A 17,214-nucleotide genomic window follows, 5' to 3' on the forward strand; every position below is an offset into this window, starting at 1 on the left:
TTCATAGGACAGGCACAGTCATTGTCCATTATTTGTCTAATTTACTTTCAACAAATATCAACTTGATAGGAAACAAAAAATGAATTAAAAAAATACTCACAGCTTTGGTTTGGCAAGCACAGGTGGTGGCTCCTTTGTGGGTGAAAGCAAGGCAGCTGGAGGTGGGATGGATTTGTCACCATTTGACTTGCTGTTAATTCCATTTACTTCATTAATAGGATGAATACCATTTGTCTTTTCCTCAGATGAACTGAGCTGTAGCTGAAGGGCTGTCATACCAGAGCTCAGCTCAGCATTGTTTGCTTGGTGGGCCTCCATATGTTTCTTAGGAGGAAGCTCAAGAGAGCTAATTTCAACTGGAAGAAGTGGTGGGAAATGATGGAAATCATCACTGTTGGATTCTCTTGTCAGTGATTCATGATTAGAGCTTTCTGAGTTGGCTAGAAGAAGTAAAAAATAGTCTCTCTGACAAGTCATAGACAAAGAACATGGTATTTTGTACATACATGTTTTATTTTCAGTTTTTAAAATGAGATATCTCTGGTGCTGTGCAGGTGTCTTTCTTGACCTCCTGTTGATACCTTACACTGAACAAGATACAGGACTGACTCCTTTTTTTGACTTTGCCCCATGGGAAGGGCATAACAAGGAACTTTACAGATTCCTCTAGATCTCTTTCAGGAATCCAGCCACCAACTGAGACTGTCAAGTATGGACAACAACAGCTTAAACAGCATTTCTTCTTCCTGCAGTCTCAGTATCATTTAGGGACAAATGAATTAAAAATGCTGAACAACGTATGTATACATGGCACATTTGCAATGGCAACTGGGTTAGTGCATTCCACAACAATATGTATATAAACATCCTGCATATCAACTCATAGGGTTGGTTTTTTTTTTTTCTATATTACAAAAGGCATATGCCACTTTTGGTAGCATAATTTCATCTGCTTTCATTTTGCCTCTGCTGCCATCTAGTCTCAAAACCCTAATGCTTAAAAACCTGCTAGGCTTGTGGCAGGCACTTTAAGATGTATTTTACATAGGTAAAAACATTAAACCAGGAAATGAGCCAATAAAAACATTCAGTTTGCTTCATATGCATACTTTGAGGCTGACAAAACCTGTTGTAAGCAGCCCTTTTCTACAAGAGAAATAGACTGATAACGGGTATAGAAATTATCTAAGATTTGTGATTAAAATTTGCTCTTTCCTTTTGTCACATACCTGAACAGACGGTTAGTTGTGCACTGCTTGTTACTGAACCATGTTCATTCTCTGCTGTGCATGTGAAAAGTCCTGAATCTTCAGGAAATGTTTCTGCGATTACAAGGGTACATATCTCTTCTGGGAATAAAGAGAAAAATAAACTGTGTTTAAGCTGTTTAAACTACTGTGTAATGTCTTTCCATTGTATGTTAGAAGGACACCAGAAAGTGCTCCTTACACGATGAAATGCTGGAACAGCTCAGAAGAGCTTTCAACATAAATGGCTTTAACTAAATTTACGTTGTATCTAAAACAATTCACCAAGCTAAATTTTCAACAGGGGCCTATTTTGAACATAAATTTTCAGCCACAAGTTTGTGCAGTCATTTTTCAGACTCATTGTCATCATTTATATGCACTACTAATTCCTAAAAATCAATGTTTTGGTATCTAAATAACACCACCAATATGAATGTTACAGCATTCTTTCTTTCCCTGAAGTTTCTGAATTTAATGCGGCATTTCAGATCAAATCTCACACGCATTAATAGGAGAAAGTATTTAGTCATCACTTCCAATTAACTTGTCTATATAAATTGTCCAGAAATAAAAACTCTGGGTGAATAAATATTCCCCTTATGCAGAATTTGGGAAAATAATTTCTGTCTCTGTCTTCACAGCAGTAAGAATGGATAAACAGAAAATAAAGTACGAAACAGCATGCCCAGAAATCCTGCCAGGCAGGAGCATTGGAATTAGGTCATCTTTAAGGTCCCTTACAACAGAAACCATTGTAAGATTCTATGAAACTACAGAATGCTGTGACACAGACGTACTTGGAAACTGTTTGAAATCTGTTTATTCTATTTTGACATGCCACACTCTATCTTTTGATTACACCAGGGCCTCAGTCAGGAAACTTGCGTGAAGGCTGGATTGTTCCTGTTTCAGGTTGGGTCTCACAGTAATGTTTCCTAAATCAATTCCTTCCATTTAGAATCAACACATTTACTAATCTAGGCATATTTTTTTTTGAGATTCTTCAAAGATGTCACTTTATCTTATCTCCACTTGTGATGGTATTATAATGTTTTTTAAAAAATCACAGTATAGGTGGTCTAAATAATCCTAGTATTTATACAGCATACCTAGATAACTGTAGATAACAAAATTACACCATGGATTTCCTTTATTAATTAGGAGTTTCATTTGCTTATGGTCATTTTTGAGTCTCAAAACCAAAGCAGAAAAGTTTTAGTTAACTCGTATAAATAAATAAAAAAGCATTTTTGACGTATAAATGGAATCCCACATATTAACACACAACTAGTGGAATATACCTAATATTAAGAAACTGAAAAGTGAAGAAAAATATTTCAGACTGCAATCACTCCCACATGAAAGTTACTCTATAGAAGAGGCTCAGTAAGGTAAGCTTTATTTCTTTTAGTTCAAAGAAGGAAAACATTTTCAGATCATTCCTTCTTCTTTTCTTTCCTAATTTCCAATGGGGAAGGGCAGACCACTGTGTTGTTTAGGCAGATAACAAAAAAAGTTATGGAATTTTTCCAATTGTAAATGACAATGTATCAAAAAAATAACTGTACTGTAAAAGTGCTAAAAATGAATGACTAATTAAATATTTGCCACAGAGCTGTTTTTCAGACAGCAGAACATGCTTTTTTTTGGCAACATAAGCCAGTCATTCTGTGTAGCTGCAAGAGGTGTGTCTGGTAATACTGTAGCACGTTGGATCTTATCTGACCCAGATGAAGATTAATGGCTCATGAAAGCTCTTATCAGGAAAGTAATGGGTAACACAAGCTAGTTTTTGAACTATTGAGATCAGGTTTTTTTAGAGTCTTGGTGTGTCAAGCAGTTGAATCTGTGCTGTAAACCACACGTGCATACTCCTGGATTGAACTGACCCTGGGGATGCAATTTGATACATGCAGCATACTAGTTTCCTGTTCATTCAACAGCAGAATTCTGAAAACTGGGAATTGCAAAAGAAAATCACACTCATCATCCTGAGAAATGTCTGAATGAGGGCAAAGGTACTACAAAATATAACAACCACCAGCATTCCTACTTTCCAAACAGCAGAGCTACTTCGTCCATAACACTTTTTTTGATTTTTAAGTATGTAAAATGATCACATGAGAAGAGTTCATCTTCGCTCTTCACTGGTAAAAGAATTCTAAAGGATTCTGCCATCATGTGATTTACTTACTGAAGCGGTATATTTGGAAATTACACATGGTAAATTGCAGCAATCCTTGTAAAAGAAATTGAAAGTAAATTAGTGATTAAAGTAATCAGTTTAAAACTGAGTCTTCTCAGCTGGATGAGCAAACTAGAACATATTTGCGATCAATCATAAGAACACTGGCTAAATGAAGTCATAAAAAAGCCTAAGAACTAACCAAAAGACAAAAAAGCACATATGAGCAACACATTGCCACTGTCTTTACTCATTTTGCTCCCCCAAAAGCAAGAATCACTGACCTCCAGGTAAACATTGCAAAAGATTTATAACTGTGGAAAGCATAGAAATAAAATATTAGTTTGACAAAAGAAGTATTCATTAAAGAGTTCCAAAACACACAGGATGCATAGTGCTCTGAGTATGTTTCTAGCTTTACATCCTGATTTATGTAATTATTTTTGTTTTGTTACTGTGCGAAGTAGAATCTGATGATTTGAAGTAAATAATATCTGTTCTACTTCCCGGTAATCATCAGCTGACAAATAATTTCATCACAAAAATGAATTCCAGAAAGCAGCTCTGAAATGCTGTTCTCAGGGCCTTAAAACATGTTTAACACTTGACTAAATGAATACAAAAGCATTCTGTTCACTGAAACATGTAAAATGCTTAGGCATGCGAGTACTTGACAACTTTGTCAGTTATTTAGAAATATTACATTTTACAGAGTAATCCTTTCCCTTTTTGGTTTATGAGTCTGTTAGTAAGAACAACAGCCTTTGATGAGACAGAAAACTTGCATTTTAACAAATTTCACTTGCAATGTGTTTACTTCAGAATGTTTCTATGTATTATATTTAAGGTAAAGTAGTTCTCATCTCTGTGCCTTCATCTCCAAACCTGATCATTAGCTTCCTGCACTGTAATGCACATAACATAACAATTCTGGGAAATAAGTATGGTCATTTATTAGTAGTTTATTAGCTTCTTTCATTATGAAGCAAAGAACTGAGCTACCTCTACAGATGTAGGTTCAAACCCATGAGTTTTCTGCTACACAAAGACAGCTGGTGATCGCAGTGGTGGTTTCCTGCTGAAAATCCAACTAACATAACCCCACTGTCTTGTAGACAAGATTGTCTCAAGATTCTCCCTCTTGGGCCCCCAGCTATCAGATGTTTAACATAAGATGTCTAACAGCAAAACAAAATGCCCACTGGGTAACTCCATCTCATTTGGTACCTCTGCATCTTTTATAATAAGGGAGGGGGAGTATGTAAAGAGGAGAACTAAGTATGCAGAGTAGCATAACAGATGGCAGTATTGAAGACCTGTAGAGTCCTTAACTTTAAATAACACAATGAGAGAAGTATTTAATTTACCTGATTCTGATGATTGCTCTTGTATACACCTTTGTGCAGCCAGGTAACCACTCTGGCTTATATAATAAGATTTTTGTCACTCAATAAACACATTTTAAAAAGATATACAGAACTGATTATGTTTGAAGATATCTCGAAAAGCACCCTGAAAATACTAAGAAAACTAAACAACAGCAAATGTGATTGTGGGCAGCATAATGCAGTTTTAGGGTACAGAACCTAGGTTACACATATGTAATCAATATCCAAGACGACTTCTATCTAGCCTGTTCAGGCACAATAAATAGGAGTACAGCTATGATAGCATGGACTTCAATCCCTATAGCAGTACTTTGGTTTAAGGAGATATTAAGCCATTTATCAGAGTCAAGGAAAAGTTTAGGCTAAAGTTTACTACAAGGCAGCTGTAGATGCCTAAGCCAGATATTTTAAACTTAAGTCAGGTGTATACATCAAAGATGAAATCAACATATTCAGCAACAGAACTGTGATGATTAATGTACCCTAGTAAGTTTTAAATATTTGCAATTGAAGAGGAATAACAGCAGTTAAAAAAAATAATCACATAGTACAAAAAAAGATGAGAAGCTTACTTTGATTTTGGAAGCATCAGCAAGGAAGGACAATCAGAGCAGTCAAACTTAATTAGAGGTCACAAACAGGACCAGAATTCTGTTGGTACCTTGGGAGTGCAGATTATGACTGAAAATGTAACTTGTCAGGCAATAGCACATAGATTAATCAGACCTTTAATGACAGATAATTTTAGTTTTTCTCTGCAAGTGGAATTCTGAGTGATAGCTCACTGGAGATTGCTGTGTTTAAGTCCTTCTTTGCTGCTCAGCAGTGGAACAGAAATACAGATTTAGAATTCTTCTTTCATTAAAAAAATGGATCCATCATACATGCTGACCTACTGAAGTTTCTATGTTTTGAATTTCATCAGCAGCTGTCAAAAAGCTGATTTTGTTGGTGTGGGGAGGCTTTAAGGTTTTCTGTAATATTTGCTATGTATTTTCAACATTTGTATTTCAAACATATGTATTTCAAACATTAAGCAGAAATAGGGAGGGGACTGATTTCTAAGGGAGTTACTAGAGTTGAAACTCTGGAACACAGCAGCCAAATAAGGAACAAGAAAGCACAGTCCAAGAGAAGTGATGACTGTCTTCTGAGATGTTTTTATTGAACATACACAGTATTGTATGTAGGAAGAAAAAGCATGTATATGTGGCAATTTCCTGGCAATTTAAGAAAAATTACTTCATATACTTTTCTTCTTACATGCCATTAGACAATTGTTCTAATGTAATTCAATACAATTTGTGGGTGCCTCCAGACAGCTGAGTAATGGTCAAAACATCAACAGCTGGCAAATGACTTCATGGGATTTTTCATTCTCAGGCAGCTTGTTCTTTGAAGGATCCGATCAGTATAAAGTAAAAACGACCAAAAAAAAGTACAGAGCAGGTAATTTGACAAACTGTGAGGTTGGCTTGAAGTAATCTGACTACCTATTAATTCACAAAGCAGTCTGGAGAGATTTGTGATGCAAAATGATTTCTGTCTAGACAGAAAAAGGTGTGTAAAACACATTAGGGTAGATAGAATGTACCCAAGAAAAGTAGCCAAAAACCACTGCATTGCTTCTTAATTTCTTATCTGTGAGAGTTCATGGAACATTTTTTTTTTAAATCACTAGTACTGATCTAGCAAAAGATGCTCACTGGTCTTGAGCCCTATCAAGTGTTTATTGAAAGTTGGACTTTGGTTGACAGATAGCAAAAAGAATCACACTACAACTTGTTACAATTCATGCAAATGTCATGGAAGTTGTATGCTTGGGAAAGTTTTTAGAAATCATGCCCATCTTTCAAACTTCTGAATACTTCTTTAGCATTGGTGCATTGATTTCCCTATCAATCTTGCACACATATTCACTATTTGTGCTGAAAAGTAGTTGTGTGTTTACTTCAGAACAATTTTCTCTGCAGCTATTGACTTCTTTGAGTATGGGTGGTATCAAACCAATGCTGTACCTATTACGTTTCTGATACACACTCTAGGTTCCTGTTGCAGAAATTTTAAGATTGTTCATAGCATCCTAAATATCAGCATTATGTATTAACATTATTACTTCTAATACACAAAACACTGCTCTTTATATTTACATTTTGCCCAAGCTTTACATTCCATTTGCATGCACAGAGTCAGTTCCTATACAAATAAGCCAATAACTATGCTTTCATTAATTTTAGTGGAGATTAAGGCACTCCACATCATTTAATGGGAGTCAGGAGGAACAGATATGTGTACGAATTGTACAGGGATAGTACTGAGCTCAATGAATCCAGAGAGAACAAAATACCAAACTGAAACTCTTCCGTAGGTTTTGGGTAGCAGGAAGATGTTTATAAATATCTTTTACAGAAGAATAACAAAGACATAAAAAGAAAAAACAGACAGACTTCTGTCAGGCTTTCACTACTGTTCTATTAAACCACAACAATGCAATTTTGCACCAAAGCAATATTTTGAGAAGCCTTCCTACTAAGAAATTTACCTTGAGAGTGGCATGAGATACATTGATCCTAAATAGCTTTTCTGTACCTGTGAAACTCAAGAAATGAAGTAATAATGTAGAAGATACTTATTTTCATGTAAGTATCTATGCCCTAGTACTTTTTATGCCTCAAGGATCTTTTCCCAATGTTTGCAAGATACCAGACATGGGAGGCAGAGTATTAAGCACCATGAACATGAGGTGCAAGTATACAAGAGGACTGGCCAAGTGATGATCTATTTGGGCTCAGAATCCCACCTTCTTTTTCGCATTACAGGTAATGGTTATTAAAGGAAATATTTGACTTAATGAACTGTCATGAATATTCTTATTCCACAGTGATAACAGTCAGATAGACTATACAGGCCTTGCAACTAATCATCTTACTTAGTTGTCCACGACAAAAAAAATCTTCTAAGATACTAAAAAAACAGCTAAGTTGGGAGACTTAATTTATGTCATATATTACAGGAGAATCAAAGAAAGATACAGAATTTAGCCTATTTCAACACAAATCTATTCTCCTTTATTTCTTTACATATACAAAGGCTTTATACGATATTGAAACTCTCCTCTTACTGTTTTGTACCGAAACCATCCACCCTTCTAAAGCAAGGCTCAGACTGTATCACTGTCTTCTCTTCTACATGTTGTTTGACTTAAAAACATTAAAGAACTAGTATTTTAGTCCTTTAGCATCTTTAAATATCTACATACTATTCAACAAACTATCACAGCATATAATGATACATTATAAAAAATTAAAACAGCCAGAGAAAATCTGTAGTTGGAAGAACACTTTTTCCTTGCTGAAATGTAGGACTTATATCTTGTGAATAGGCTAGAAAAAGTCAACATGCCTTTTTCCCTCAAGGATCAACTTATATTTGCATTTAAGACACTTCACATCTGCCAAGCTAGACTGGGAAAAAAATAGCATTTAGTGGTTGGGTGTTATGAAACTCTTATGAGTACACTTTGAGTAGTGGAATTCTGTGGGATTTGTTCTTTTTCCTCAGTGGCATGCAAATTACACATTTTTTGAGAATGAAGTTGGATTAAAAGTTTAAGCTGTGATACTCTGCTAGCTGGTCTAATGGAATTTACTTTTTAACCAATAAAGAAATAGATGTAAAGGGCAGTGTAGAGTCTGGAAGTTGTGATAAAGTAACACTGTCTTTAAGGGGGTTTCATATTACCAGTGCTCAGCAGAAACACTTTTCTATTTATGGCTTTAGCACAAACCCAAAGAGCTAGTGAATCAAGAGATTAGTTTTTCATATGATTCTTACCAGGTTCAGTTGCAGATCGTGGCTCTGCGTATCACATCATAAGGAGGGGAAACAAAGAAGGGAAATGGTATTAGTGATCACATTAATAAATAACAGTATACTAAATGAACATATAATTAAATGTAGACAAGAACAGAATCTGTGTGGACATGTTACAAAATAAGGAAGAAAGGTTTTCTCTTGGTAGCAGTAGTTCAATTATTAAGTCTAGCCACCGTAATCACTGAAGTGTGAGAAAGGGAGGATTGTATCCAAAACTCAACCTTGACAGGCTAATTTCATTATCTTTCCCCACCCCATATCAAAAGTAGCTACTTTAGATTACTGACTTACTTTTCTGAAGAATTCTGAAATCTGGAGAATCTTGAATTTCAATGCCCTGTCGAAACCACTTAACATGAATGGGAGGGAGTCCTCTGACCCTGCATTCCAATACCACAACTTGTCCCTCAGATGCTGTGGAGTTTTGTAGCTCCTGAAAAATAATAATCACAATGCAAATGAAGTGGGAACGTTTTACTTTCTTACAAGTAGTTTTTTCTTGCTTTTCTATTTCAGTTTTATTTTACTGTGTCATTATATTTTTGCAACAGATATTTTCTGAGCTGTATTTTTAGTCTGATTACATTTAATATATCAGATCTGTAGTTAAAAATGGTTATTTTCAAATACATTATAAATAAAACCAAAGATGGAAAAAATGTATAAGTATTTAGTTCCTCAGACTATCACAAGCAGATAGTTGCAGTCTGTTCTTTCCTTTTTCATCGCTCTGCTGCAGTGAAATGAAAATACTGCAACTAGCTACATATTGATTGACATGGTCCTGAGAGAGTAGCTGTGCTGCTTTCAGGTCAGCCTCTAGGAGCTGTTTTTCCTTGGAGCGATTTATAACCAACCAGGTAAAATTAGATGACACAAATATTATTAGGATATATTAGGTTGTGTATGGATAATTTCTGAGACAGTATTATGGCTGTAATAAATTCTTACATACATCTGAAAAAATGCAGGAGGAGGCTAAGCTGTGGTGAAGAGCTACAATGAGAAGCACAGTACTTTGAGTAGCAGAATTGACAGGAGACAGTCTCTATTTTTGCCTTTGTTATCCATCTTATTATCTTAGTATCAGTGCAGAACTATGAGGAATAGATTCAGACATTTCTTGACATGAGAAAAGGATATAATGGAGCAAAGCTAGACTGTTGTGGAAAACAGGGCTTACTTTTATTCCAGGCAAAACTACTTATTGTTCCATAGCTTTTAGTTAATTGTTTTTCTGAAGTAGTAACCAGAAATACCTTTTCATTTTGACTTCAGAAAATAGTGCCTACATAATAGCTAATGCTTAAATGCCAAAGGAAAGTATTTTTTATTAAAAATGTATTTTAAAAATTAGGGAAATATTCTGTCTTCTTTATCTTTACCATTTCGAATGAATGTGAAGATAAATATTGACTTAAGAAGTTACTTAAGATTTATTGAATAAAAGTTTCCCTTCTAGCAAGTCCACATCTTACATTTTGCAAGACATCCCAATGACGAATATCTGAACTGCTTTTTAAAATAACATACCAGCATGGATTTTTTTCTAAAACAAAGTAAAAAAGCCTGTGTTATTTGCTCTTGTCAGCAGATAATCATAATGAAGGAGGCTTTATTATGACTGTGACTTTATTATGGTTGGTGCCTACCTTTTTTTATTTTACAAAGATTTTTCAAGGGAGGACAGTCATTGGAATAAACTACATCACAATATTGTCACAAATGCATCAGAATGTTCATATACATTTTATTAGGGCAGAAGGCATAAGAACTTACTTGTTGCAGTGGAAGAGTATTTTCTAAGTATTTCTTAGTATATTCTAAGTATTTTCATTAATACTGAAAAGGATAATGAAAACTGTAAAAGTTCCTGCATTAGGATCTATCATTTTGCTATTTCCTGCTGGACTATAAGATTATGATGTAAAAAGCATGACAGATAAAACATACCTTTGTAAAAATGGGTGCAGAATAGATAGGTTTAGGTCCATCCACATCGTGCAGATATGAAGTAGGGCTCTGAACCTGCAAAGCAATACAACAATGTTATAAAATGAAAGAGTATTGGTTTCAGTAACACAGCCTGTGTGTATCTGTGAAATAACACAAACTCTCAAATGCAGTCTTATTATGATGTTCTTATTCTAGCACACTTCTTGAGTGACATCACTGTTTCACATCTGTTAGATTTGTGAAATCAAAATGCAAGCTTTAAAGGGTTCTATAGTTCCCATAAGATTATTTTATCCAACAGTCTTTGCCTTGAAGTGTTTTGAGAGTTTGACTCCTATTAATGTCATTCAAGTAAGTCTTTTATACTGAGGTTTCTTTGCCCCTTCTGTGATTACATCTGTTGAATGATATACCAATAAATAAATCTGGGTAGTTCAAAGCTTATCAAGCTTAGCCAAAAGGAAAAGAATTTACCATTTAAAGTCTAAAAGATATTTTTATTTTATTTGTGTTTCATGATTTGTATGCAAACTTGAAGCCATCCAGAGTGTCATTACAACTTAGTAGAAACTAATAAACATTCATTTTCTATGTTTAACTTCTAGACAGTAGTATTTAATTTTCTCTAATAGGCCTGGAGAAATCACAACAATATTTAATTTAATAACAATTTTTTAAATTTTTACTGTAAAATACTATAGGCATTCACTTGTATTACATTCTTTTGGAACTAGACTGAGTCACTGTTAAGTTACATACTCTGTAGTTTTCACCATCACCATATCTGTCATCTGCTCACATGCTGTATTGATACACACTGTGTAAGAATCCATATCCATTACTTTTATGACCCATTCACTAGAGACATACCTAATTTTTTAAAACTGTCGTTTTTCATATAAGTTTATAATTCAATAACATCACTCCTTGTAATGACATAGTTTTTCAGAACTTACAAATGATTAAATAAAATGTAAACAACTTTTAGTAATTTAAAAATTGGTGTCTAAAAATACCTCCTGACTGGGCACAGAGATAGGCTGAATTACAGCTGTGGTGACCCCAGATTTTGGTGTAGAACATCCTATGGTCAAGGAAACTGAGGTGGTTTTCTTTTGGGCCCTGAAAAAACAAACAAGAACAACAAAACAGCAAGCACTCTGTAAGATCTGAAATCAGAATATGTTAGTTTGTAACCCATAGGCTACCTTGTATTTTCTACATCTTTAAATATGTTGTTATCAGCTGAATAGATCAACATTGGAGGAACATTGAATAGAACACATTATTTGGCTAATTTACATTTTCACGTGCAATAAAATGTATTTTGTTTCTTTAATTGTAGACATGTTTGGTTTTGTTTTCCATTTGCTTTTTTATTTGTTTGTTTATTTGTTCTTTAGGCACAGGGCTGTGCCATTACAAATGAAGACCTGATTGACTTAAAGATAGTCCTGAATATACAAAGCTGATATTAACAAAAGAGTTGTCAGGGTAGGGCCAAACTTCTGTGACAGCACATGCACATTAAGCCAATGTACAGTTACAGTACAACACACTTAGATGCAAAAAGAAGAAAATACAAGACATACACGGATATACCCCATATGCTTATTCAGATCTAAAACTACCAGATATTCTCCAGTGTCTCTTATTAAGACCACTCGCAGACCATTGGTTTTACTTTGCACACTTACTGTGGCATAGCTCCAGATTTTGATTTGCAAATTATACTTTCACTCTCTGAATCCGTGGAACTTGCACCTGGAAAAGAAAGCGTTTTCAATAATCTCATATTTTTTACTGATGTATTTAGTGCTTGCGTTACAAAGAAAATCCTTCTACTTTTTCATTTCACTTAAAGAGTTGGTAATAAACTACTGCAGTTTTTCTTATCTGATGAAAGATTGTAACTATGTACTTTAGACAGTTACAGAAACCATAACCATGCCAATTTAATTGCAAACTGTTTTCCATCAGCTCTTACCTTTCTTCTTTCATATTAAAGCAAATATCGTCAAAAAAGAAAAAAAAAATCCTGACTAGTAGGGCTATTACTACTTTGCTGGAAATGAATAATTTTATCTACTTGAAAGTCAAAATTTAAAGCAAACATATGGCTTATAAAGAAAGATAAAAGATTTAAAAAAATCTTCAACCTTAAGTAAGAGCAACTCAGTATAGCAAGACTTTTTCAGACTAAACTTGTTACCCAGGATCTCCACAGTTCAGGCAATTTATATTAATCTATACAGAATATGTATGTACTGGTATTTCTTTCCAGTGGAAGTCTTGTTATAATCTATGTGTTTGGCAATACACTGAGCTCACTTAAAGAAAAAGCATGAAACCATTTATTCCTTTTGTCTTAATTTTTTCTAACAGCTGGTATATCATACAACATTTATTCTAGATATATATGCAGTACATACTATTCCTCAAATGGTTTGTGCATACATATGCATAGCTCTATTTGTAATACAAGTCATAAGCAATTCATAATCAATATGCATTGCATAGAATAATTCCAATGAAACAAAGATTAGACTGAAGCACTTCAGTATGCTATTAATTTACAAAGTTCAGGCAACAAAAATCAAAGCAACAAGTAGCACGGAAGAAGTAAGAAGATGGAAGCAATGTCAGGTGGGTCTGCAGGACAGTATTTCTCTTGAGCAAAGGGTACCCAGGTCTTGTGTGGCTGGGCTTTCTGCACAGAAGAAAGTTTGAGGCATCAATGGAGTACTGTTCAGGTCCAAAGCCATACATGGGTGACAGTCATCTGGTCTCCTTAAAGATTGTACAACTATACCTAAAATACAACCCTCATCTTAAAATTTAAATTAATAATTTTAATCATGGTCAAGTCATTAACTTTCCTCAAAGAAAACAATACTTCAATTATGATTAATTTTGAAGTCAAGAAAGACAACTATTAGCAGTTGATTCAGACTTTTAAATTGAATTAAGGTCGGTGTACCAAATATGAAGAACTATAATACATTTATCCATGAGTGAATAAGACTAATTTGGAGAAGCCACATTTAATTACAGTGGGAAGAAATTCAGAATCGAGACAGGAATTACTGCTGTTATGAAAATCATTATTGGTATCACCAGTCAAATCTTTGAATTACAGGGGGTACTACTTAAAAGCAAAACAGATGCCAACAGCTCTGCTTATTCTTCATTTCATATTGTTTGCCTTACTTGTGAGCTAAATAAATGGCAATCTATCCAATGATTTTTGGGACAATCCTTGAAATACCTGAATTAATATGATGTAATGTTCAAAATGTGCTGCATTACAGGGAAGGACACAAATGCTATAAAAATACCAACAAGCCAAATGCCATCTTAACATACAGAACCAGTTTGATTACCATTTCCTCTATGTGTCAGGTATCTTATTATTTCACTTCTTACCTTCAATGAATATTTCAGCTGATGTACTATCTGAACCAATGGAATTTGAAGCCAGACAAGTATAGCGTCCAGTATCGTCTTCAAAGGCTTCTGCTATAATTAGTGAATGAAGTCCTCCACTTCCAGAATGGATCTGGATGTCAGGGGTATTCTGAAGCTCTTTTCCCTCACAGAACCATCTGCAGCCAACACATTTAGAGAAACAAAGGGAAAAAACTTTACATAAAAGATGTTTCAGGGTCACTGAAAACAAGAAGACATTACACTCTGCTGCAAAAATCTAAATTGCTACTGAAATGAGCACATAGTGGTTTCAAGTGTTTAATGATATTCACAAAGAAATAACTTGCTGTATTAAACTTTGTTTAAAAGGTAGTGAGATATTCCTGAATCCTAAGAAAATTGCACACACCTACAATTTAGAGCTACTCCCTGTCCTGTTTAGGTAGAATTAATGCTTTCTGCATATCGTTTGTATTGGCTTGCTTTGACCACAGTGTAATCTATTTCCATTTATCATACTACTCTCTTCTTCCTAATACTCACCAGTTCTCCACACAGGATGTTTGATTTTTGTCTGTTTCTCTCAGTCAGCCTAATATAATCCCATGGGTCAGGTTTCAGACTGCTAAACTTTAAAATGGTTTCCTCCTACCTCAGATCAGGAACATAAACTGGTTTTTGAGCCTTGTTTTTTTAATGTAATACATGTTGCACTGCCAAAAAGAATGCCAACATAAGGGCTGGGCTTAGGTACAAGGAAAACAGATACTTATCTGGTTGGCTTATTACTAGGTAAAAACATAGCCTGTTTTGGCTGCGTCAGGTCAGTCCAGCACTTCCCAATGCAGGCTGCCTGAAGAGCTAGTCCATGTTCTCAGTCCTCATTGCTTCCATCAAAGAAGTAGCTACCCTCTCTTTTCTATTTGATTCTATTGACATCAGCAAGTCCTACCTTGTAGGCTACTCCCTAATTTATCCATACCTCTAGAAGTCCTGCAAGTATGAGAAGTGGCTAATTCTTTTTTTTTCCACAGTGGCTGACATGTCATTCTCAATTTTTTATTATGTCTTGGAAACAAATTTTGCCAAGTCTTTCTCAGCTGCTGTACCAAAACCTCACATTTATCTTTATCACCCTTCCTCTCATACCCTGTAATACCAATCTTGTGTTTTTTCATGCTCTCTCTCTACCCTACTTTACCTCTACTTCTTCTGCCACTCCCCAAAATGCAAAAGTTCTTGTGGTGAGGATAAATTAGAAGATCAAAGTATTTTCAAAAATAATTCTAAAGACTTAAAATCTGCCACCAAAACAATTTGATTTTTTTACATTAGTGTGTAAATGTTTACAAAAGATTTTTTTAAGCAAGATTTATTTATTTTTTAAGCTATATTCCTTCTGAATTAACCTTTTTTCATCCCTGTCAGATGACTTTACCCTCCCTCAAAACCAGTAACGCCCAAGAGTTACAAAACCCCCTACCTATGTAGGACAAGCATGCAACACTGCAGGATTACATTTACCACATAATAAACATCAGTGAGGACTCTTTAGAAATTTACTGCCTCACTTTTATCACTCTATTTTTTTTCTTACTCATACACTATATGTAATTAGAAATAAAAAATGTTACAAAACTTGCTTCTTATAATTTAGATCACAAAACTTGAGACTTTGTGCTTATTTCAGAATTCAAAGTTGAGAAACCGAACCAATATATGCATAAGACAATTGCCCTTAAGTGCATCAAGAACTGCGGGCAAGCCCTCTGTGTTCATGAATAATAGATCTTTCATTCCTGAAAGCAAAATCAAAATGTTGATAGCAGCATTTAAAACATATGTAAATGTCTTCTGTAATTAAAAAACTAACAAGTTCCTGTTTTGTCTTCTGTTTTGCCCAGACAGTGACATAGAAAGCATAATTTTTGGAAGGAACTAACAAACTTCCATTTGTTTACTCAGTAGACCCTTTGGCCTACTTTTACAACTATTGGGCTTGGAGACAAATCTATTCTGTCAGCTTGACTGCCAAAATTAACATTTTTCTTCCCCCTCTTCCCCTCCTTTGCCCTCTTGTCACAAGTCCTCCCTTCTCCCGTTGTGAGGACCTCTGCTACTATTTCTACTTATTAGACCTTCAGAGTTCTAACCTCTGTGTAGCTTTTCCTAAGTTACATTTTAAATGATATGCACAAGAGAGAGGTTAATTCAATTTCTAGACAATTACAGACAACAGCCCGTAATATGAGGCTCTACATAACCATTGGTTCTGTTTTTCTTTCTTTTCCAGAAACATCCTGGAAATGAAAACTTCTCCTCTAAGACTAATTATTTTCTCAGATAGATCCTGTTTTAGTTCCATGCAGTTGTATGGCTTTCTACTGTCTCCCAAATGCCATGCTCACCAAAGGTTTAAGAAACTGTGAGAAGCAGGTAATTTTATTTTTTTTCAGAAGAAGTTTAATAGAAAACTGTTTTCTCAGGACAAGTTCTGCTCTCCATTGATTTTATGCTGTGTCCCTAGACACAGTCATCCCTGAGTGGTGGGAGCTATTCCTCAACACTGGTTGGGATTGAGGCTCATTGTATTATATAGTGATATGCCACTGAAAACAAGTCCTAACCTGCTCCATCAGACACTGTCTGCTACAGAGAAAAACACATAAGTAAGAAATAGAATAGAAAATTACCTCACCCAACATTAATGTGATGTTTAAGAATGAGAAACAGGCCTCGTGTTGGACTACACTGTTTATTGTGTAAAGAAGACTTCACCTTGACAATGGGCAAGAGCAGAGTTATTTGAAATGAAGAACACAGGAATAGACTTAGTTCCATTAGCTTTCCTTTCTATTTGCATTTTTCTTATCTACCTGGTGATAGAAAGGAGGGCTTTAATTAAAATGATGGTTTTTTGGAGATTACCTCAAAATGAATTGAATTAGAAAATACTCTTAGAAAATAGTTATAAAATACTCAATAGAAATACCCATCCTGCAATATCTTGGTAGTTCCCAGTTCAGTTCAAGACAGTTTGTGAATTAAAAAAGGGTCTGCTAATAAAGCTTAATGAAGTATTTTTTTTTCGACAAACACAGACTGAATTTTACTTTTCTATCTTTTATAT

General features: G+C 34.8%; 1 protein-coding gene across 1 annotated transcript in view; it reads right to left on the reverse strand.

Moving 5' to 3' along the window:
* Positions 1-17,214, reverse strand: part of LOC115598245 (palladin-like) — an 85,534-nt gene that overhangs the window by 10,829 nt on the left and 57,491 nt on the right. Inside the window, exons 2-9 of the mRNA XM_030449775.1 lie at positions 14,082-14,260; positions 12,353-12,419; positions 11,672-11,777; positions 10,653-10,727; positions 8,991-9,132; positions 8,658-8,681; positions 1,230-1,349; positions 101-440 (exon numbers count right to left, since the gene is read on the reverse strand). Coding sequence (XP_030305635.1) covers positions 101-440; positions 1,230-1,349; positions 8,658-8,681; positions 8,991-9,132; positions 10,653-10,727; positions 11,672-11,777; positions 12,353-12,419; positions 14,082-14,260 — 1,053 coding nt within the window. The remainder of the gene's footprint in view (positions 1-100; positions 441-1,229; positions 1,350-8,657; positions 8,682-8,990; positions 9,133-10,652; positions 10,728-11,671; positions 11,778-12,352; positions 12,420-14,081; positions 14,261-17,214) is intronic.

This window comes from Calypte anna, chromosome 4A, assembly GCF_003957555.1.
Source record: "Calypte anna isolate BGI_N300 chromosome 4A, bCalAnn1_v1.p, whole genome shotgun sequence".
NCBI classification, from domain to species: Eukaryota; Metazoa; Chordata; class Aves; order Apodiformes; family Trochilidae; genus Calypte; species Calypte anna.